This window comes from Gadus chalcogrammus, chromosome 23, assembly GCF_026213295.1.
Source record: "Gadus chalcogrammus isolate NIFS_2021 chromosome 23, NIFS_Gcha_1.0, whole genome shotgun sequence".
NCBI classification, from domain to species: domain Eukaryota; kingdom Metazoa; phylum Chordata; class Actinopteri; order Gadiformes; family Gadidae; genus Gadus; species Gadus chalcogrammus.
Genome location: NC_079434.1, coordinates 16,604,104 through 16,626,560, shown reverse-complemented (window position 1 = coordinate 16,626,560; position 22,457 = coordinate 16,604,104). Strand labels below are relative to the sequence as shown.

Here is a 22,457-nt window from a genome sequence, read left to right as displayed (position 1 = left end):
TGCTCGCGCGCTGCTTCCCAGCATCTTGTAAGCATACAATGCCGATTGCCGAACGTCACGACGCACGACGTTGACTTTCATTTGCGTCGTTGCTCGGCATAGGTTAAATGTAATTCTTGACTTGTCAATAAAATTTGCTAAAAAAAAAAAAAAAAAAAAGTTCGAACGTTAGTTGCCGCACTCGAATGTTCTCCTTTTTAAAAAATTCGAATTATATTCGAATAGCGAAGTTCGTTTTGACAGCCCTACTACCAACCAACCCGCACTTTACGCTTCACTGAAGCCCACCTCCTTACCACCCCCACTGCACACCTCCGCACCATAGGGCGTTTAGCGTGGCCGGTCCAAAACTCTGGAACTCCCTCCCACTTATACTGCGTCAATGCACTTCACTGTCCACTTTCAAATCTCTAATCAAAACCCACCTATTCACTCTGGCTTTTCTCTCCTACCCTTAACGCCTCCTACCATGACCTTGACCAGGGCTGACCAACGCTCCCCCCTTCCATTTCCTCTTCCCATGTATCTTTTACCGCGGTTTTATTTATTTATTATTTATCTATTTTTTTCTCTATAGTGTAGTGAACAAATGTTCAGCGTCTGTTTTATTGTCCCTGTTTGATGTCTAATACGATTTTATTACCATTTAGTTTTAGCTTTACTGTACATTTTCCTTGGGTGACATGAAAGGCGCTTGAAATAAAATGTATTATTATTATTATTCAAATAAATGTGGTCATCAAAGGTACTGAGTTATTAGCTGATATAGTTTTACCTCATTTAGGAGTAATTCTCAAACCAGGGGGCAGTCGTTGTTTTAAAAGTCATCTGATATTGAACCTTGTGGTGTAACTGTTTGCACATTGAGCAAAACATACCTGAGAGTTTCCAGTGTACAGTGTGGACTCCCCAGTCCAGCAGAGAGCAGCTTCACTCCTGAATCCTTCAGATCATTGTTACTCAGGTCCAGCTCTCTCAGATTAGAGGAGGTGGAGCTGAGAGCTGAGGCCAGAGCTTCACAGCATTCCTCTGACAGATCACAGTCATTCAGCCTTAACACACAATAAACAGAACATGTTAGGAACTGAGATTAAAAGTGCTTCAAAGATCCAACTAGTTCCATGGGAGAAACATGGTGTAGCTAACGAACAGCATAGGGCCGCCATCGGGCTTAAACTGGAGGGAAACACGTCCAGTAATGCTAGCGCCTCGGCTCTCTTCGTTGTTGTCAGGGATCAGGGAAGTGAGCTCAAGGAGATGACTGTGGACATTCAAACTTCCTTCAGCAGTCGCCTGATGGCCTTGTAGGGATCCTGGACTCCGTGTGAACAGAGTCAGACCTAACGAAGCGTTGGACAGCGGAGCTAAGTAGGGCCTTCAATTATCTCTATTAATCCCAATGCTTCCTTCTTTCAGACTATTTATTCCTCAATACCTTAGTATACCTTACCTTTGAATTTTAAATCTCATCATATTGCTTAAGCACATTAAAAACATTTAAAAATACACTTTTACCAGGCTTGAAAATCAAGGACGACTATTAAACCCCTCTGGGGTTCTGTATTCCTACATATTCAATTGTTTTAGTTGCTCTGTATTTCTACGTATTCAAACGTTTTATGTTCTGTAATTCTACGTATTAAATCATTTTATGTTGCTCTGTATTTCTACATATTCAAACGTTTTATATTCCTCTGTATTTCTACACATTCAATCCTTTTGTGTTCTGTATTTCTCCATATTCAACCATTTTATGTTCTCTATTTCTACATGTTCAATTGTTTTATGTTCTGTATTTCTACATATTCAATCATATTATGTTTCTCTGTATTTCTAAATACTGTTCTGTGTTGCTACATATTCAATAGTTTTACGTTGCTCCTTATTTCTACATATTGCTCTGTATTTCTACAAATTCAATCGTATTATGTTAATAATAATACATTTAATTTAGAGGCGCCTTTCAAGGCACCCAAGGTCACCTTACAAAGCATAAAGTCATCATAAATCGTTTAAAAACAAGACATTGTGGAAAAAAACAAAACAAAAAACAAAAACAAGACAAAACAAACAAACAATCAAGACAGTGATCAGTTAGACGTTGTGTGCGAGTTTGAACAGGTAAGTTTTGAGTTGTGACTTGAAGGCTGTAATGGTGTCTGACTGTTTTATGTGTGGGGGGAGGGAGTTCCAGAGCCTGGGTGCTGAACAGCTGAATGACCGGGCACCCATTGTAGTGAGTCGTGATAGTGAGGGGATACATAGTAGTCCAGCATGTTGCTCTGTATTTCTACATATTGTTCTGTATTTCTACATCTTAAAATGTTCATTTAGACCTATAGCCTTTAATAGATGCAGTTTGACGTCATTTAGGAGAAATTCTCAAACCAGGTGGCAGTAGTTAAAAGGGTAACGCTTTATATTAAGGTCCTTGTAATAAGCCTTTGTTAATAGGTAATAAGACCTTATTATATGCTTATTAACATTATTTGGTGTTACTAAGACTATCTATAAGTGTTATTTAACATAATAAACATGTTTATTGTGAGATTATAAGACTTTTATAAGCCCTTATAATAAACGTGTTAACTATTTATTGATTGCTTAATAACATTAATAATAGTCTTAAGTTTATTATAGTTTTTAATAAACGAATTACAAACCCATTTATTTAGTCTTACTAACTTACCTATTGTGTCATTGTTAAAATATTATTAAGCATTTTTAATGCTTATTAAGGTTAAGAAATCCTTTATTAAACTGCTAATTATGCATTTTGCAGTTACGGGATTTAAAGCGGGAACAATGCTTATTAAGGTTAATAAAAAAACCTACACTGAAACTAGACACATGCGCAGATAGAAGATAGATAGATAGATAGATAGATAGATAGATAGATAGATAGATATGTTCTATTCTTTGCCAAGCGGAGCCAGCCAGTCCTGTGCATGTATGCAAATAAGCCATATGCGCCAAACAGAATAAAGACGTAATGTTGAGAAGTCATACTAAAAACGGATAGCAAGCGAAAGCTAAACCAGAGTGTATCACTCACACACTTTGGGTCCATTCTTACTGATGATAAGAGGCTATTCTTCAAATCTTTGCAGCGATTGAATGTTGATGATAAAACAGATGTTTTGCATAAGATGACTATGTGCGACTGTGCGTGTGTCCTTTCCGGCTTCGGCATACTGCATGGTTATGAAGGCCTTGTGGTTAGGTGTGGTCTTAGTGAAGCAGCCTAGCCATGGAGTTGGAGCAGGCACGGTGCCAGGATTCCAGTTGTGGATGGGCCAGACCAATTGTGGGTGGCCCTTAAATTGAAAACGTTATCAAATCCTTGTTTAACCTAATACAAATGACTGACTAATATACTGTTCTGTGCATAATAGAGATTTGAATAGCTTGATGCTCTTTAAATATTTTGTTGCATTGTAAAAAGTTTCGGTGCATAGGACGGACCTATCCGCGATCGCTCCCTAGGCCTTTTTACAGTACTGCCAAGCCAGTTCGGTCGTGGCTTGGCAAGAAGGAACATTCCTCTGCGTTTTTCTCGTAGATCGCACCATCTTTCAACTTCTTTGTTAAATGCGACTGCATCACCTTCTCTCCAATGATGGTCAGCAGTTGCTTATTTCACCTTCCATCCTGTTAGAATTGCTCATGTTGATATCGCCTAGTTATTGTCTCTGTTGTAGAGACAACGCAGCAACACCACTACCCAAGACCCCCGCTCCCCCGCTGGAACCGCGGAGCGTCTGATCGCATTTACATCAAAAAGAAACGACCAGTGTGTGTAGGGTCCGGGAGTGTAAAAACGTCTCTTGGTTCTGACCAAAGAAGAGCGCTTTGGCATCTCCATTACGCACCATACCTGGCTGTGCTTTAGCGCGTCACTCTGTAGACCTAAAGCCTATAGACTGTAAAAGTGGTATGGAATCTAATATTTCCCACATAGTTTAGTTATTGTCGTATAACATGAGGCCGACTATTTCAGAATTCTGTTGAATTGTTTCAAGTTTTCAACAATATTTCGATATCATTACCAACCGACTGAGTTTGGTTTATTATACAAAGAAGATGCATTCAATTGTAGCCTAGGCTACTACGAGATAATAACTAATACAATAGCGTACCGCAAATTCAAGGTCATCCACGATGATAACAGCCCTCTAACGCAAATCGGATCAAGCATCAATATCAACAAAGTTTGCTGCATTGCAAAAATAAAGCATTTCAGAAGATTTTTTTTATTTTTCAAGAAAAGTTCACCCATAACGCCGTGCCTGAGTTGGAGAAGATAGATTGATTGTGTACGGGCGTGCAAGGTTTGAGAGAGAGAGCACACCCGCCGTGGCGATGTTTGGCTTGTTGTGGGCTGTCTGTCCGCATCTGAACGGGTTGGCCGAATGTGCTTTGTGTATGTGTTCAATGTACATGGCTAAATAATGTTACACCATGATCGGTCATACTTGCAGGCACTCATTTGCAAGTGCACTGATTGCGTGTCCAATAGGCTATACCTGGCATTTATTCAGTTTATTGCTCTTCTAAGGGCGCCAGGTTGATGCCAATTATTTTCGTGTTTACATTGTAATACACAACTTTGCTAGCCTAGAAATCTAGACGCCCCTAGCGGCAGCAAAGTCGGATAATAGTTGGAGATCCGAGTTGGAGATCCGACTTCACCGGGGATTCTGATTAAAATTGGAGCTCGGAAATTCCATCATCCGTGCACAACTGGAAAGCGCCATAAGTCGTAGCACACAAACGCTGGCCACTCACACCTCTGAAGAATAAGTCCCGCCTCCGAGGCCCTTGGTTCCATGTTTAAATGTCTATGGAAAATAACATGAGGGGTTTGAATGAACGTACGTGACAAACTCTGGAGGTGGCGAAGAAGTAAAAAAAAACATGCTCAGGTTTTAAACTACACACTTTTTCCATCTAGATTCCACTTGGGTTTTGGATTTTCGGCGCCGTTAAAGTAGTTAACTATTATGAAGAAGCATAATGCTAACGCGGATCTGCGCTGACTTAGGACGTCATGACTCTCCCAGTCAAGGTTGCATAGCAACGGCAATGTTTCATAGTTTGCCTTCACCGAAATGGCGCCAGAGCCCACCTATGGAGGAGGTGGCACCAACGCTGCTTGTCCATTCACACGTGAAACGACAATCAGGTTAGGTTGTGAATAGTTGCGAGCATAGATATATATATTAACTAGATGCCCTACGGTGGCGTCTAGAACGTCACCATAGGCCGCAATCGTACCACTTTTTGCGGCCTATGCTTTCTGTAAAGCTTTCTGGTGGAATCTGTTGTGGCGGACATAAGTCAGTGATCTGCACAAACGCTAATACTCTTATCTCGCTGAAATCTTGACGGATTTGCAAACGGTTTGGTTTCTTACAAACGTTATTAACGTGGTTATAATTCTGGATGCTTGAACATGTTTACATTGGAGCTTTTCTCTTCTAAAAACGACTTAATCGTGCAGCTTAGTTGTGTATCACGGGTAGGCTACTAGCTACCCAGTAATTTTACATCGATGGGAGAGGCAGAATTGCTATTTTCAATATAATTTAAGTTGAACATGATTAAACTGAAGTTGCATATGATTTCCAATCCGCTTTGTTTGTCCTACATTATGAATTCTACAGGAAATTGCTGACAAGTGAAGATGCCAGACTTTTGTGCAGCCTACGGATGCGTTAATCTGCGAACTCCTGAAACGAGAACCCGTGGGATCACCTTTCACCTGTAGGATATTACAATATTATGACTTTTATTTTTAGGATAATCGTTAGTTACTTAGTGGAAGTATTTACAATACAGGTCCTGTTACACAGGAACAGCGGGACTAGTATGATATAATAGTATTGCTAGATTGTTGTTGACACAAGGCTTTTTAGAATATGTTTGTTAACACAATCACTGAATGGAATTTTGGACACCTTTTTATTGTTTTTAGTGTGGTTAATCTTAAATACTGATGATTGAAAATGTTGACAATAATTAATATATCTGGGTGTATATTTGTAAAGGGAAATCTTGTACTTATTTTAGAACATTATTCTATTTTTCTTAGAACCTAACAATTATTCATAAGTATGTATTTTCATACCTACATCTCTGACGTTTATAAAAAACCAAACCGTTTGAAAATCGGTTGAAAATTTAGCAAGTTATGGTTATTTAAAAAGTACATGAATCACTACCAACAAAATGTTATTGGTGAGCAGCTTACTGTGGTAAGATGGCCGCCGGTGGTGAAGTTCGACTCCATTGGCCAGCACCGCGGACGAGGCATCTAGTTAATATATATATCTATGGGCTGCAAGCAACTCCCGCCTCCCTAACAAGTATGACGTAGAAGTCTGCGCAGATCAGAACTAGCTCCCGGTTAGCGTTAATAATAGTTAACTACTTTAACGGCCCCGACAATCCAAAACCCAAGTGGAATCTAGATGGGAAAAGTGTGTAGTTCAAAACCTGAGCAGCTTTTACTTATTCACCACCTACAGAGTTTGTCACGTACAATCATTCATAACCCCATGTTATTAATTATTAACCTTAATAAGCATGGTTCCCGCTTTAGATTCCGTACCTGCAAAATGCATAATTAGTAGTTTAAAGGTTGGGTATGGAATTCGCTTTTTTGGCCATTTTTGCAAAATTACTTGAAATCCTTATCATAACCCGCTTACAGCCACTGAGCTAGAAGTACTGACATGAAAATTAAACAAGTCAATCATCTGTGGAACGGACAGGGCTCGAAAAACTCCAGCCAATCATTTCCATTGCCACCTCGTTGCATTGGACAGTAAGTACGTCAATCAAACGGTCGTACTGCACTCACCCTCCCCCGCGCCCCGCGCGCGACCCCTTCGTGCAGTACTCGTGACCCAGAGCTCGTGACCCAGAGCAAGCTCCTGTTTGTTGTTATCCTGCGGTAGCTACTGGAACTAGTTCATCCACATTTGGACCTAGCAGTAGAAGACAATTTCCATGGCAGACAAGATGCCACCATCCCCACCACCACCACCAGCAAAGATAAGGAAAACTCTTTTTCAGAGAGTAATTGATAATAAAAACGCTGAAAGAGAAAAACTGAAATCAAGAATAATCCTAGGCGCTGCTTTCGAACGTTGGCGGCAACTGAAGGACGAGAAGGGTCTAAAAACCGATGCTTGGGTGGCGGTTGACCTAGTTTCAAAGTTTATACCGTTTATGCTCGGTAATACCGGTGTTGAGACGAGTGTATTACTCGGTGTGAAAATGTCCACACCGCGGCAACCCTAGTGAAAACCAGGACTTCCAATACAATGATATGAAACAAACATACATTTTCTAAAAATAGTAATGATTTATGTGACCGTTTAAACTTTATAACATCTGGTGCAACCATAGCCGCGGGAACGTATTCTCAGCAGGGGGTGCTGGAAAAAAAAAACTCAGCCTGCACTAGACTCGCAACTCGTTACATTGATAAAAAAGATATATAGCAGCACAGCTCAATTACACCAGTGCATGCGCGCACAGTTGAAAATCGCTCGTTGTGTTCACTTCCTTCACACCATGGTTCACATCCAGCTGCTCACAGAACAGGTTTAGCGCACCACCGCTACCCTCACACTTTTTCATATAACCTTTTTTCAGCACTAGGTCATATGAGCATTAAATAAATGCTGCGTCTCAAAATGCCTTGGACAGCAGCGAGGATGACTCGCTTTGCCATGGGCCAAAACAGTTCGGAGCGACCACAGCCAGAGCGAACACAGCGGGGCAGAGGAGTGTCAGGAATAGTCTTTGGTGTACACATCAGTACGGCCTATTTGCACTACTGTTTAGTGGCAATGCAGTGTTTTATTCTATGCCTTTTTATTTTCGTATATTATTTCAATGAATACAATTTATTTATTCATAAAAACAAGATCTGGTCTTCAAATCTTTTTTCCAAATATAGGTCGTCTTACAATGGGGTTTGTGTTTATATTCGGACCAATACGGTACAGCGGGCGCTCACATGACGTTAAGCATTTCCTGGTGCATAATGTGACGCTTCAGAACCTAAAATCCCGTTTCTCCCCGTTGACACGACAACACATAACCGGCGTTTTCAGAAATCTCCACTTTGGCCGGAGTTTTTAGAAATGATAGTTTTCTGTGATAAGACAGGGCCTCGGACAGGGGGTGTTGCAGCACCCCCAGCACCCCTACTTCCTGCGGTACTGGGTGCAACTTACAGCTGAATGTAGTGCCATGTTGTTAAACGAAAACCTACGCTAGCCTGGCTCGCTCTCGCGCATCTCTGTTCGCGCTCGTGCATGATTGCGCGTCCAGGTACTTGGAATGGGTGGAGTCAGCGTTGAAGGAGAGGGGGTAGGACCATTTGAGTTGTGTATTTTCAAAATCTGCTGGCGTTTCGCAAATCCCATACCCAACCTTTAATAAAGGATTTGTTAACCTTAATAAGCATAGTAAAAAGCTTAGTAAAGGTTAACAATGGCATAATAGGTAAGTTAGTAAGACTCAATAAATGGGTATGCAATGTGTTTATTAACAACTATAAGAAACTCATAAGACCATTATTAATGTTATTAACAGTGATGCCAACAAGGCGTTACTTAGTAACTCGTTACTGGCCTCAGACCACTTTTTTCAGTAACGAGTAATCTAACGCGTTACTATTTCCAAACCAGTAATTAGATTAAAGTTACTCGTCAAAGTCACTGTGCCTTACCATCTTTTTTTTTCATTTTCTGTAGTAAAAATGTATGTTTTTGCTTCCTTCTTGTCTATAGGACAGTGGTGAGTGACAACCAGCATCACTGTGTCACGTGTCAAGCATGCGACAACTCAAGGCGACAACTCACGTGTACGCACTACACAGCGCCTCAAACGCCAAACAACAATGGAGGGAGGAGAGACCATGGGAGAGAGATGCGCGTTTTCTAGCTGGAAATACGTCACTATTTTCAGTTTGTGTCAGCTTAGGGTGACATTATTAAGGTTTGATGTACACTCTGTGCTGTCGGCGGCTAAATGCTAACTAGCTTCAAGAACACTACGTCAAATTTAAAGAGTTTGTGTATTATGTGTTGCATTGTATTTCGTTGTCTGTTATGCCAGTTGTTTTATATGCATGCATTGGAATGTTCTACTTGTCAATCAGCGTGGGGGGCGAATCACCAGGTCAGCTGGGGGAGAGGCTTGGGAGAACAGGAGGGTGGGGGGCTTGCTTGTTGAAAGGACCAGGTTCGGGGGTGGGTATTGCCCGGGTAACCGGTGGTTGTCGTTTTTTGCCGTTGTTTACGGGTTACAGTGACCAGGTACTTATGACAGTGACACTTATTTCAAGCCACTGATTGTTTATATGTAGGGTAGAGCTGGCTTTCCGTGTGAATACGCATAACTTTTAATTTATATTCATCCAAAATATTAACATACTATTTTAGAACTAAAGAGGCTAGGGTTTTTTTTTTTTTTTTTTTTTCAGTGGTTATATGCCTACATGAGGCCGTAGCACAGATAACAGACGAGATGAGCTGGTGACGTCATCGAGTCCGCTGCTGTTCCAATTGCAGGTGCGTACTCCCGTCCTCGGAAGTGTTTACTTGAAGTCCAGACTTGCCGAGTACGAACTTCCAAGTCCGCGAGTCCGTAGTTCGCGTACTTGGTATTGAGAAACGGCCCCTTTGATTGATTGACTGCTGACCAGGTGCCACCGGTCATGACGTAATAATGTTGATGTGAATTTGTGATAGGCTACATGAGCTGAGTATTGTGTTTTATTTTGAAAATTGATTGGAAGCTCTATGGCTTTTACTTTTTCACTCCGGCCCGGCTCGATCTGCTCTGTTGAAATTGACGCGGTTCAGCAATGGCTCGCGTCATAAATAGAAGTGCTACAAAATGGTAGCGCGGTGCGCTGCTTCTGGGACGCTGCTGAGCCGGTAGAAACGGTTTCATTTATTAGAGTGGCAGCAATCAGCAGTGACCTTATGTCCCCGGTGGAAATCAGGCCAGTGTTGTTTTTGCCAGCTAGCGCCGCCGCTTAGCATGTACTTCACAACTCTATTGTCCACTCAAGGCCCGAAAATAAAGAGCGACATAATCGATTATGGCACGTTGCCGCATCGATGCTGAACTGTGCATGCCCCGCATTGCGATGCATCGCCGAATCGATTATTGTTGACACCCCTAGTAACTTGTAATCTAACTTAGTTACTTTTAAAATCAAGTAAAGTAACTAAGTTACTATTTTAAGGAGTAACTAGTTATCAGTAATCAGATTACTTTTTCAAGGTAACTGTGGCAGCACTGGTTAGTAAGCAATCAATAAATAGTTAACAAGTTACTGTGCTTGCAAAAGTCTTATAATCTCAAAATAAACATGTTTATTATGTCATAATTAACACTTATTGATAGTCTTATTAACACAAATAAATGTTAGTAGGCATATAATAAGGGTCTTTTTATATATTGACTAAGGCTTATTACAAGGACCTTATTATAAAGTGTTACTGTTAAAAGTCCTCTGAAATGCAACCTTGTGGCGTAACTGTTAGCATTCTGACTAAAACTGACCTGAGAGTTTCCAGTGTACAGTGTGGGCTCCCCAGTCCATCAGAGAGCAGCTTCACTCCTGAATCCTGCAGATTATTGGTACTCAGATCCAGCTCTCTCAGACTAGAAGAGTTGGAGCTGAGAACTGAGGCCAGAGCTTCACAGCATCTCTCTGACAGCTTACAGCCATTCAGCCTTTACACACAATAAACCGAACGTGTTAGGAACCATGATTAAAGGTTATATTAGGCTTTTCCTACAGTTTAACAAATGATTATACAGGTTATCTTTAAATGTTAGCTATATATTTGCTGTAAAATGTTGATAATAACAACAATACTAATAACAGTTGTTTTGTAGTTCTGAAAACTATCATGTACGTATATTGTGTTGTGTGTATCATAAAACATGTTCTAAGTATGCTATCCTACAGTTTTGTATGTTATTTTAACTTTAATATTCAAGAATTACTTATATTGTGTTGTGCGTATTGTAATGCAATTCCTTAGTGAACCTACAGAGATGTTTTGGAGGCTTTGATCACTGGCAGTAGGCCCAGAAGACCCTCCTCAGAAGCAGAGTATTTCTTCAGGTAAAATACGTCCAGCTGCTCCTCTGATGTCAGTAAGATGAAGACCAGAGCTGACCACTGAGCAGAGGAGAGAGATTCGGTGGAGATACTTCCGGATGTCAGGTACTGTTGGATGTCCTCCACTAGAGAACGGTCGTTCAGCTCATTCAGACAGTGGAACAGATTGATGCTTCTCTCTTGAGAGAGATCTTCACCTATCTTCTCCTTGATGTATTGGACTATTTGGGTATTGATCTGTGACCTTCCTGTCTGTCCCGGCAGAACTTTTTTAGTTAGATTGCCCAGTAATGTATTTCCTCTTGGTCCCAGCAGATCTTGTAGAATAATCTGATTGGTCTCTAAAGAGAGGCCCAGGAGAAAGCGGAGGAACAAGTCCAGGTGTCCGTTCTCACTCTGTAAGGCCTTGTCCACCGCACTCTGGTAGAGGAGGAGGAGTTCAGCTTCGCTCGAGGTAGGCTGTTCTTCTGATATCGGATTGACACCAGTGTTGATGTAGGACAGAAATACATAAAGGGCAGCCAGAAACTCCTGGATGCTCAGATGGACAAAGCAGAACACCATGCCCTGGTACAGCCCACACTCCTGTTTAAAGATCTGGGTGAAAACTCCTGAGTACACTGAAGCTGCTCTGACATCAATGCCACACTCTGCCAAGTCTGCCTCGTAGAAGATCAGGTTGCCTGTCTCCAGCTGGTTAAAAGCCAATTTCCCAAGAGAAACAATGATCTCTTTGCTCTCTGAACTCCAGGGTGGATCGGTTTCAGCTCTCCCACGATACTTCCTGTCCCCCTGTATGGACTGAACCCTCAGGAAGTGGCTGTACATCTGAGTCACGGTCTTGGGCCCCTCTTCTCCTATCTGGGATGTTTTGAAGAAGTCCTCCAGAACTGTTGCAGTGATCCAACAGAAGACTGGGATGTGACACATGATGTGGAGGCTTCGAGATTTCTTGACGTGAGAGATGATTTTTCTGGCCAGTGTCCCCTCTTTGAATCTCTTCCTGAAGTACTCCTCCTTCTGTGGGTCATTGAACCCTCTCACCTCGGTCACCATATCAACACACTCAGCAGGGATCTGATTGGCTGCCGCAGGGCGTGTGGTTATCCAGATGTGAGCAGAGGGAAGCAGGATTCCCCTGATGATGTTAGTCAGCAGCACGTCCACTGAGGTCGGCTTGGTGACATCAGTCCAGATCGGGTTGTACTGGAAGTCCAGAGGAAGTCGACACTCATCCAGACCATCCAAGATGAAGACTTTTTGGACATGGTCTGATCTGTAGATTCCTAATTCTTTGGTTCCAACAGAAAACTGATGAAGAAGTTCCACCAAGCTAAACTCTTTCCCTTTCAGTAAATTCAGCTCTCTGAAAGTGAGGAGAAATGTGAAGTCTATGTTGTGGTATGCTTTGCCTTCAGCCCAGTCCAGAGTGAACTTGTGTGTTAAGAAGGTTTTACCAATGCCAGCCACTCCGGTTGTCATTATTGTTCTGATTGGTTTATCTTGTGCAGGTAAGGGTTTGAATATGTCTTCACATCTGATTGGTGTTTCCTCAATGGCTGGTTTCTTGGAAGCCTTTTCAATCAGTCTGACCTCATGTTCCTTGTTGACCTCTCCACTGCCTCTCTCTGTGATGAAGAGCTCTATGTAGATCTCATTCAGACGTCTCTGCTCTCCTGCTCTAGCGATTCCCTCAAACACACACTGGAACTTCTTCTTCAGATGAGACTTGAGTTCATGCTTGCACTGGACAGAAACAGCTCCTATATCACAAATCAGAAGACACATACTATACATATTTCCAAGCAATATGACTGGTGTAATGTCAGAAGTATTGTAAATGAAGAGTTTAGATGCAAAAGCCTCTAAGTCCGTCTGACCACTTTTCTTCTAAATTACAATTTTTTAGCAGGCTTCTATGTTCATGTTCTGTCATTTTATATTATTTTATTATTTTAAAGGCCATTATAAGGTTATTAGTTAATGAATACAACTTTTTTACAACAGTCACAAAGCATAACTTCAATGGCACGAAATGTCAACACATTTATTTTAACAATAACAGAAGTTAAATACATTCGAAATAGCTGCAGTATAGCCTAGAAAAATATATTAAATTATAATATAAAAATGAGCTAGAAATTAATATTGTTTTCGGCCATTTTTCGCCGTTTTTCCGGCCGTTAGCTGACAGCTGACAGGTTCGTCCATTTCGTCAAAATCTATGACCATCAAAATCTGAATCGAATCGCTAAAGAATTTAAACATAAATGTACTGTGTTGTTGATATCTGACAGCTGTCCAAAAAGCCGGCTCCTCGCGCCGCACTTTTGAAATCACATGATTACATGTTGCGTTGGGATTGGTTCTAAGAGCTGTGACGACCCCACCACTCCACTAGGGGCCTCTGTGTTCTTTGCTGCTTTGCTCTCCCTTTGCAGGTTCCAGGTCGTGGGATGGTCATCTTCTTGATGAGACACCTGGGCTGGTGTGAGTGTCTGCAGATCGGGGCCTGGCTCTTGCTGTTGCAGCAATTGCTTTTGTTCTATTTGTTCTTTTTGTTTGCCACACAACCACACATGCTTACACTACTGATTATTGACATTTATATATATTCTGTTGTTATAGTATAGTTTAAGAGCCGGGCTGTGACAGAACGTAGAGGCTTTTGTTGACAAAGGGAAGTGGTGTTTACAGGTTTTTTGATCAGCAGTTTAATGTTAAAAATTCTTTAAGCTGATACCCCCACAATATCCCTACATATCTGGCTCAAACCATTTAACCCGATACCACCACAATAACCCTGATATATCTGGATCAAACCATTTAACCTGATACCCCCACAAAACCCTGATATATCTGGATCAAACCATTTAACCTGATACCCCCACATTAAACACTACATATCTGGATCAAACTAACCTCCAAGGCTAAATTTATCTCAACATGCAAAAGAGACGTTTAGAAATGATCTACCTTGATCTACTTCAGTATGAACAAAATAAGAGTCCTCTATTTCATCAGTGTTATAAAAAAAATAACAGTTTCATCTCTTTCAAAATAAAAATGAATATCTATCTTTTTTCAGTAGGAGTATTCTGTATTTTTTAAATAAGATATTCATACCACTACCCAGTGAGTCGGCCAGTTCCTCCTGGTTCATCTCCATCAGGCAGAGCTTTGTGATGTCCACCACTCCCTCTATGGCGCGTCTCCTCTGCGCCTGCTTCTTATCCTCCTCCTCCTCATCCTCCTCCTCCCTCTGACTCTCTGAGCATTGTGGGTAATCTGAGAAGAGATCCCTCCAGAGCTTCTTCAGCTCCTTGTCTAGAAAAGCGTGTGCATTCTCCTCTGCCCTCTGGAAAAGAACAAACATCAAGGAGAACTTTACTCTGAACCAACTCAGGACATCAGAAGCATCTGTCCTAGATTAATGTCTCGCTGGTCTAAAGAGGGAAGTATGGAGACTATTAGCACCATAAGAGATTGTGGGCCTTATGAAAGAATATATTGGGCCCCCAAGCCAGGGCTCTACACTAACTTTTATTTTCAGGAGCACTCGTGCCCCTTTCCTCGTGCACAGGAAAAATAAATGGGGGCACAATAGTTTTTGTTTAGAACATTTATTAGCGTGCAGAAATTGCACACACCAACAGCAACAACTTACTAAAGCAAAATGGAGACAAATAAATAGACAAGATTACATTTAGGCTACACAAAACAGCACCAATTTCGGCTTCCACCGTACCAGGGTTATTGCTCTATTCTTGGGTGCGATTTATATAGAAATCGTGGAAAGCGAGAATGCCTATTGGACTCGATGTGTTTCACCAAAGCATTGCGTTTCAGATTAGGGTTCCCCGTTATAAACAGAGAGGAGCCTGCCATTGCCGATGGGGCTTCCTTACAAAATGTACAGACTTAGCATCATAAACTAGCCACCCGAAATCCTTCAACCAGTCGGAGGTTGAATTTGTAGACTTTATCAACTACAGTGACAGCATTAACTTTCTCCACGCAGTCTATTCATAATATTGTAATGGCCACGGAAAAGTCAGTGAATGTAGTATTGATTAGACAGCGATTTAGATACCTAATAAACCATTTGGAACAGACAAGACTGGTAACCATAGGAAAGTAGGTAAACAAACCCCGCTAAACCCACCCGTAGCGCTCCCCGCGCTACGGCCATCCGGAGGCGCACAGAGCTTTTGGCCGCTTTTGGCCGTGATACAAATATAATACATTATATACTATTCTATATAGAGCTCGGGGAGTCGCAAACGGCAACAATCACTTTCTCCTCCATGCTGCAGTTCACCCGGACTGCTCAGCAGGGAACGGTTGGCCGGTTGAAAACTGATTGGCTGTTACGTTATGCACGTCACTCAGTGGCCACGTTGTTGAATGCTGATTGGCTGTCATCCTGTCATTCCTGTGGCCATCAGACTGTTTAATGCATCTACCTCCGGCTGCAGAAGGGCCCGTGGAGACACTATGCCCTGAGACCAATGTCACTTTATTTATTTATTTAATTATTTTTACCCAATTTATTTATTTAATCACTTTAGTTAATTTATGCTGCCAACAATTGCTGCTATAATATGTATTTATCACTTTACCACTTTTACCACTAATACCACTTTTATCTAATCGCTCCTTTTCACTTATTTAGTTTGTACTTATTTTATTTCCATCTATTTTATATATTTTGACTCTAACCCTGTATTACTTTCCCACCTTTGTATTGTAACTGTTGCACAATAATTTCCCTCGGGATAAATAAAGCATCTTGAATCTTGAATCACGCGAATGTCGCGGCAAAGTTTAAATGTTTCAACTCAAGCAAAATTGGTGTGCTGCAACGGGCGCACTGTAGAGCCCTGCTCCAACCTAGCCCACCCACCAGCCTAGAAAACCCATTTGACCACTCGTTGATTGAAAGACTGGTAGCTCTAGTGTAGCCTCGTGCTAATTACCCAATACTTAGCCTGCTGCCATGACCATTGAGGTATGAATGTCAGAGGTACATGAGTGGCATCTCTCATTACTGTTGTTGTGGGCAAAAAGGCTTCCCTCAAAAACAGTTTTGAGAAATTCATTGAAATTCAGTTTCTTTCATATATTGGTCAATATGTTTCCAAAGTTTGTCAGACGCCAGTATTGGAGCTGCGCTAAAAAGCTTGGTAAAATGTCACAGAAAAGACACAGACCAATTCCGACCTCTATTACTTTTCACCACTAGGGGTCAGTATTCACCGACCTATTCTGGCTGTATCGAAGATAAGCAGAAGAAAATGATTGTAGGCCTTGCTGCTGCAAACTTCCTCAGTAAAGCGACCTCCCGGTTCATCCACCTGTCTCCCTAATTTATGAATTTCATGTTTCATGAAGAACTATTTAATTTATATAAGATTCTATGATTCACTAGGTAGCTCCGTGTTAATGTGCACCAAAGGAAGGTGAATAATTAAAAACCTTTTTTTGTATAAACTGGGTGACCAACTGTTGGCCCTGCTCCTCCCTCTCAGCTTTCTGTTTCTGATACCCCGACTTCTTCGTCAATGAGGATGTGTCAAACTACTGACATTCTGTTCTCCGTCTGTTCTGCTTGTTAGCCCACAGAGTGGAAGACTCTGTGCTGAAAACTTGCTCCACGCAAGACTGAACCATGCAATAAAGAGAGGGGTAAAATATAAGAGCTGAAGTCAAATGTCTCGTTTCATTTACACACCTTGATCAGCTCTGTTTGATTCTGCTGTACAGACTGAGCACTGGTAACCTTTGACCTCTCCTGTGGTTGCCTGTGGAGAACACACACACACACACACACACACACACACACACACACACACACACACACACACACACACACACACACACACACACACACACACACACACACACACACACACACACACACACACACAGATTTTTTAAATTAAATACTTTCTGACTTGCAAGCAACTGGTCTTCTTGTTCACCTGTTTAAAACTCCTACCTCTCCTCTCTGGAGGGGCGTCCATCTTTAAAACTAACAGGAAGTTCCATAGAGTGGTCGCTCTTCAAGGAGACATAGCTGTGTCCAGGGGAGACAGCTCTCTCATGCTGGACTCTTCTAGAAAAACAAGAACCAGGATTAACAAGAATACCATTGATGTCAGAGATTCTATCGTTTAATAAACTCTGAAAATTCCTTACTGTGGTAACCCGAGGGCAATAATGCACGCACACGTTGAACTCAGTTAGGGACTTTACTGAAAACCATCTCACTGCATAACAGCCAATGTATAGAACGATACATTCCGGTGCAGAGCGAACTGTAGAGCCCCCCCCGGTGGGGTACACAGGTATAGGCACAAAGGTTCCGGGGTGCCGGATATAAATGAGTGCAACACTAATTCAGTCTGTAACACTTACCTCTTCTCAATAGACTGATTTCCATCTTTAAATTGGACAACAGGATGCTCCATAGACCAGTCGCTTTTCAGGGAGACACAGCTGGGTCCAGCAGAGTCTGCTCTCACCTGCTGCTCTGGGCTTCAACACAACACACACACAACATGCACTCTATATACAGACTAATGATGGAGTCATGTTATGATGGAGTCACTGCTGAGCTCTGAGATAGAGTGCACGCACGCACGCACACGCACACACACACACCCTACTTGTAAATATTAGTCTGCAACAAGCAACTGGTCTACTTGTTTGCCTGTTTAAAACTCCAACCTCTCCTCTCTGGAAGGGTGTCCATATTTAAGGTCAGGAGGATGTCCCATAGACCAATCACTCTTCATGGAGACAAAGCTGGGTCCAGGGGAGTCTGCTCTCTCCTGCCTCCTTCTAGAAACACAAGAACCAGTATTGATGGATGTCTGATATATTTTGTAGTTTTATAATCTCTGACAAATCCGTATCTCTTCTCAATAGACTGATTTCCATCTTTAAATCCAACACAATGTTCCATGGAGCTGTCACTCTTCGTGGAGACACAGCTTGGTCCAGGGCAGTGTGCTCTCTCCTGCTGCTTTGGGCTTCAACACGCACACAGCTTTTACTAAGACTGATGATGGAGTCATGAGATATCAGTGCTGAGCTCTGACAAGGACAACAGTCACAGAGAGAGAGAGATCCTCTTCTTACCTCTTAGCTTTGCCCTGGCGGCCATGTTCCCCAGACAGAGTGGTTTTAGAGGTAGGAGCCCCCTCCTCTCTCTCCTCATCCATAGTAGACTTGAGACCTGGACACAAACACAACTCCATATTGTTAATATGGCAGTTCAGCATTGGTTTACTCTGTTTTTATGTAAGCTGCTTATTGTTGGTCCCAGGGGGCTGTTCTCTCTTTAATAAGGACGAGAAGCAGGGTGGTCTTTCCTAGAAGAAGACCCTCTCAATCTCAATGAGTAGAAAGATGTGGAGATGCTGCCCAGATGTTTCCAATAACGATTTAACAAGTATTAATTGCTAACTATTTAATAACTATTCATCATTCCACTCAGAAGGTCTCTAAAGGTTTCAAATGTGTCGGATCAAGATCAAGTTCACGATGCGGAAATCATACCAACTGTTTCCTGTGCTGGTTAAACCGCTCTGAATGCAGGACCATATATGGAGTCCCTCATGTCGCATGACACCACAACCGACTGATCTGGGCCCACAGAAAACAAGACCAAGAACAAGATGATCTTTAAACACCTTCACTAACCAAGTCGTTTTCCTGACTAATAATAATATGACCCACTATGATGCAAATACAACAACTGTATATTGTATTCTACGCATCTCATAATAATAATACTACTCATAACAATAATAATAATATTAACAACATAACAATACATATATAACTGTCTATTTTTAGAATCTGCAACATTGTCTAATAAGAAAATAAATGTTTAATTCTGACGAACAGCAGTGTGATGGATTGACTTCATATCAGTGAGAGCAGTGGCGGGCTCAGACTGTTTGAAGGGCAGGGGCGAAAAAATAAAAAGGGCACATTCTGGACAACATGGGGCCCCACCAGCGGAAACAGTGGCTTTTCTAACTTGATGGTGTTTTGTTCCCCCAACGGAGCCTTAAAGGCAGCGCTGCCTAGAAGGTCCTATCCCCTAACCTTAGCAGGCGCTGCCTGGAAGGTCCTATCCCCTAACCTTAGCAAGCGCTGCCTTGAAGGTCCCATTGGGGGCACTTGTTACATCTCCATGTAGCACTTAAAATAATAGTTGGGCTCATAATTTAAACGGGGGGTCTGGGGGTCCTCCCCCATAAAAAAAATTGCTTCAAAGACACTGTTTCCCTAGCCTGGTTCTACCAGACTCTCGTACTTCACTTCATTTCATTTCATTTGCACAGAGAGTCTGGACCTAATCAATTGACAAACGTTAACTCACTTGAAGGCGGGTGTCTGTTGAAGTTTAAAATGATTGGATCTGCCCAGTACCACTCTGGATCTGCCACAACCAATCGCTAACGTTTGGTTGTGACGTATGTCGTGCGCCGGGAATCACGCGCAGGTTGTACACAAACCAAACACCTTGCGCGTCTGCACGAAAATGTCCGTCAGCGACAGCTGCAGGTTTTGTTCGTCTGATTTAATATATCAGGGAAAAATTGCACATTTTAAATCAACTACCGACCTACAACAACAACTCAAACTGGCACACGACTTTATCGTCATTGTTCTCAGACACGCCCTCTGTTCGCTGATTGGACGCCGCTGTGGCGGCCCCAGAAAACCAAATAACATACAGCAGGTCCAGACCTAGTACTGAAGGGAAATTCAAATTGAGCGGAAGTACTTAGGCGGGCAGAGCCAGGCTACTGTTTCCCCTTATTCTAGCGACTTTATAAACACCAAAATAAGTTGTTCACATCATTGTGCACTTTCACATTTTACCCAAAGAAAGGAGGATGCCTTACTGCTTTCATCTTTACTAACATTTAAATTAAAATTAGACTGGAGAAAATTCAATGTGCCGCTACCATACAGTCTTTGACCGCTGACAGCCAGCTACGGAAACATTTAAGGAAGTTTTCCTTCATGTTGAGCTGATAGCTGACCATTATCGTCTCTCTTGCACGAAACAACCTACACTTGAATGATCTTGAACGCTCAAAAAATGTATACACATTTTAAATGGATTATGCAAACTGAAAATATTATTTTTTTCTAATTTGGCATCTATTTACGCTTTTCCACTATGGGTTCTGACATACTCTTTATCCGCTTTTTGCTTCGTTATCCAGTGGAGATTTAAGTATCACTCGATGTAGCCGTTTGTCATGGCGACGCCACATGAAAGCAACGCCCCGCATTCCCCGTTCGTCAGCTACCAAAGTGAGGAACGTCTGCACCTCAATAGCTAACCACAACATGTTTTTTTCGGTTTGCCATATTCTTGCTCCAGAGGGCACATCATCATCATCAGGGGCAACCTAGGGCACTCATTAATTTTCGTTCACGTGTAAAGGGCAGCCAATAAGGCACTTTCTCTAATTTTCACCACCATAGAGGGCACTTTAGCACAGTTTTTCAACCATGGGGGCACCAGACGGGCAGAAGGGCACTAGAAGGGCACCAGACGGGCAGAAGAGCACTAAAAGGGCACTATAAGGACCAGACGAGCAGAAGGGCACTATCAGGGCACTAGAAGGGCACTAGAAGGGCATTGGAAGGGCACTAGAAGGACCAGACGGGCAGAAGAGCACTATCAGTGCTCTCACCGAGTGAGATGTTTCACGGACACTAGTTTAAACATTCCTTCATTTACTTGACATATTTTGGTGTCAAGCAGCAAAGCTGCGAGACGACCTATGGTTTTCGTACGTTTTCCTATTATTATTATTATCCTCCAGTGGGAGTCTATGGCAGCCCATAGAACGCCTTGGTGAAAAGTTGCGAAATTTGGCACACTGGTTCAGGACAGTCCCATTAGCCCATAAAGCAAATTCAAGTCGCTAGCTCATCAGCTCTAGCGCCACCGACAGGCCAATTGCACATGCATTCATGTTTATAACTTTCGACCCATTCACCTAATATTCACAAACAATGTATCATTGGATTCCTTGATCCAAGCCGAGTTCAACGCACCCTATGTCGTCGATTTGCACCAAGATGGATTTTCCGCCATCTTGGTTTATGTCAAAAAACCTTCAAAATGTATCTCCTATCACAAATTTTGTCCAATCATCTCCAAACTTGGCACACATGATCTTCAGGCCATGCGTGACAAGAAACATTGAACAATTGTTCAAATTCAAAACCATTTTATCATGGTCATCATATACTTAGTTATATAAAACTGATAACATATCAATCATATTAAATCATCATGTCGATCTGTCGTACAGCATACAATCAGAACAATACTTCATTCATATCAATGTTAGTTGCGCTGAACAGCGCTCATTAATGGGTACATACTGCACTCGTGTGGCGACAAGCGGTACTAACAACAAGGACTATATTTACCATTCCGCCCACTTAAAATATAAACTGCAATCCTTACTGGATTAGATGCTTCATGAACCACCTCAAGAACGGATGCTTGTTCACATTGTGTCTCTGTTAGGGATATTGTTCCGAATACCCCTATGTATTTGTGTCATTTGTTCTGTCAGGCAGACTGTAATGCGCCCTTATCTCTAAGTGGGGTCATTTTTCCATTTGGTAAACATTGACGCGTACTCGCATAATGCTCTAGTTCATTCCACCGGCCGTCGACATTACCGATTACCGAGACGGTCGTCGTGCAGCCAACTAGCCGATTACGTCCGCCCGGCAGAATTAGTTTATCGAGTCCCATTATGCTTGACACCCACATTGCTGCTCGCAGCTATATTTAATCATGTTTTTAGCAGTGCGTGTTTACATAAAAATAGCAATCTTCCTATTGATGATAAGTGCTAGATATTTCTAATATATCAGAGTTGATAACGGTACCTTTGTCTCCTTCCTGCTGAAATGAAGTGAGTCAAACCAAATGACTCATCAAGGAAATATGCCGTGAACCAACCAGTTGGACCACTTCCCCTCTGAGGGTTAGGGATTCTTCTACGGCTAGCCTCCGATAGGCTGCTGTTCCATGACTATGCTAGCGCTGAGTTAGAATTAAATTAATTTAAGTTATTAGTTAAACCCATGTCCTGAAACACGTTGGAGGGTTAGCACTTAGCAGTAGACGCTTCTCACTAACTCTGATCCCAGTTATATTATCTATGATGAAGGAATAGGCCTAAGGAACTTCAGAGATTTGTAGATTAAATAAACATAATTGTAACTCTGT

At 42.0% G+C, this 22,457-nt stretch overlaps 1 protein-coding gene across 4 annotated transcripts in view; it reads right to left on the bottom strand.

The window, feature by feature from the left end:
- Positions 1-22,172, bottom strand: part of LOC130377086 (NACHT, LRR and PYD domains-containing protein 3-like) — a 29,215-nt gene extending 7,043 nt beyond the window's left edge. Inside the window, exons 1-11 of one of the 4 annotated variants that reach the window (XM_056584054.1) lie at positions 22,115-22,172; positions 18,731-18,817; positions 18,311-18,407; positions 17,897-18,010; positions 17,585-17,704; positions 17,166-17,282; positions 16,899-16,968; positions 14,291-14,522; positions 11,094-12,927; positions 10,597-10,770; positions 879-1,052 (exon numbers count right to left, since the gene is read on the bottom strand). In XM_056584054.1, coding sequence (XP_056440029.1) covers positions 879-1,052; positions 10,597-10,770; positions 11,094-12,927; positions 14,291-14,522; positions 16,899-16,968; positions 17,166-17,282; positions 17,585-17,704; positions 17,897-18,010; positions 18,311-18,393 — 2,918 coding nt within the window. In that variant the 5' untranslated portion in view covers positions 18,394-18,407; positions 18,731-18,817; positions 22,115-22,172. The other 3 variants (XM_056584053.1, XM_056584051.1, XM_056584052.1) reach the window with 3 other exon arrangements.
- Between the last annotated feature and the right edge of the window lie 285 nt (positions 22,173-22,457).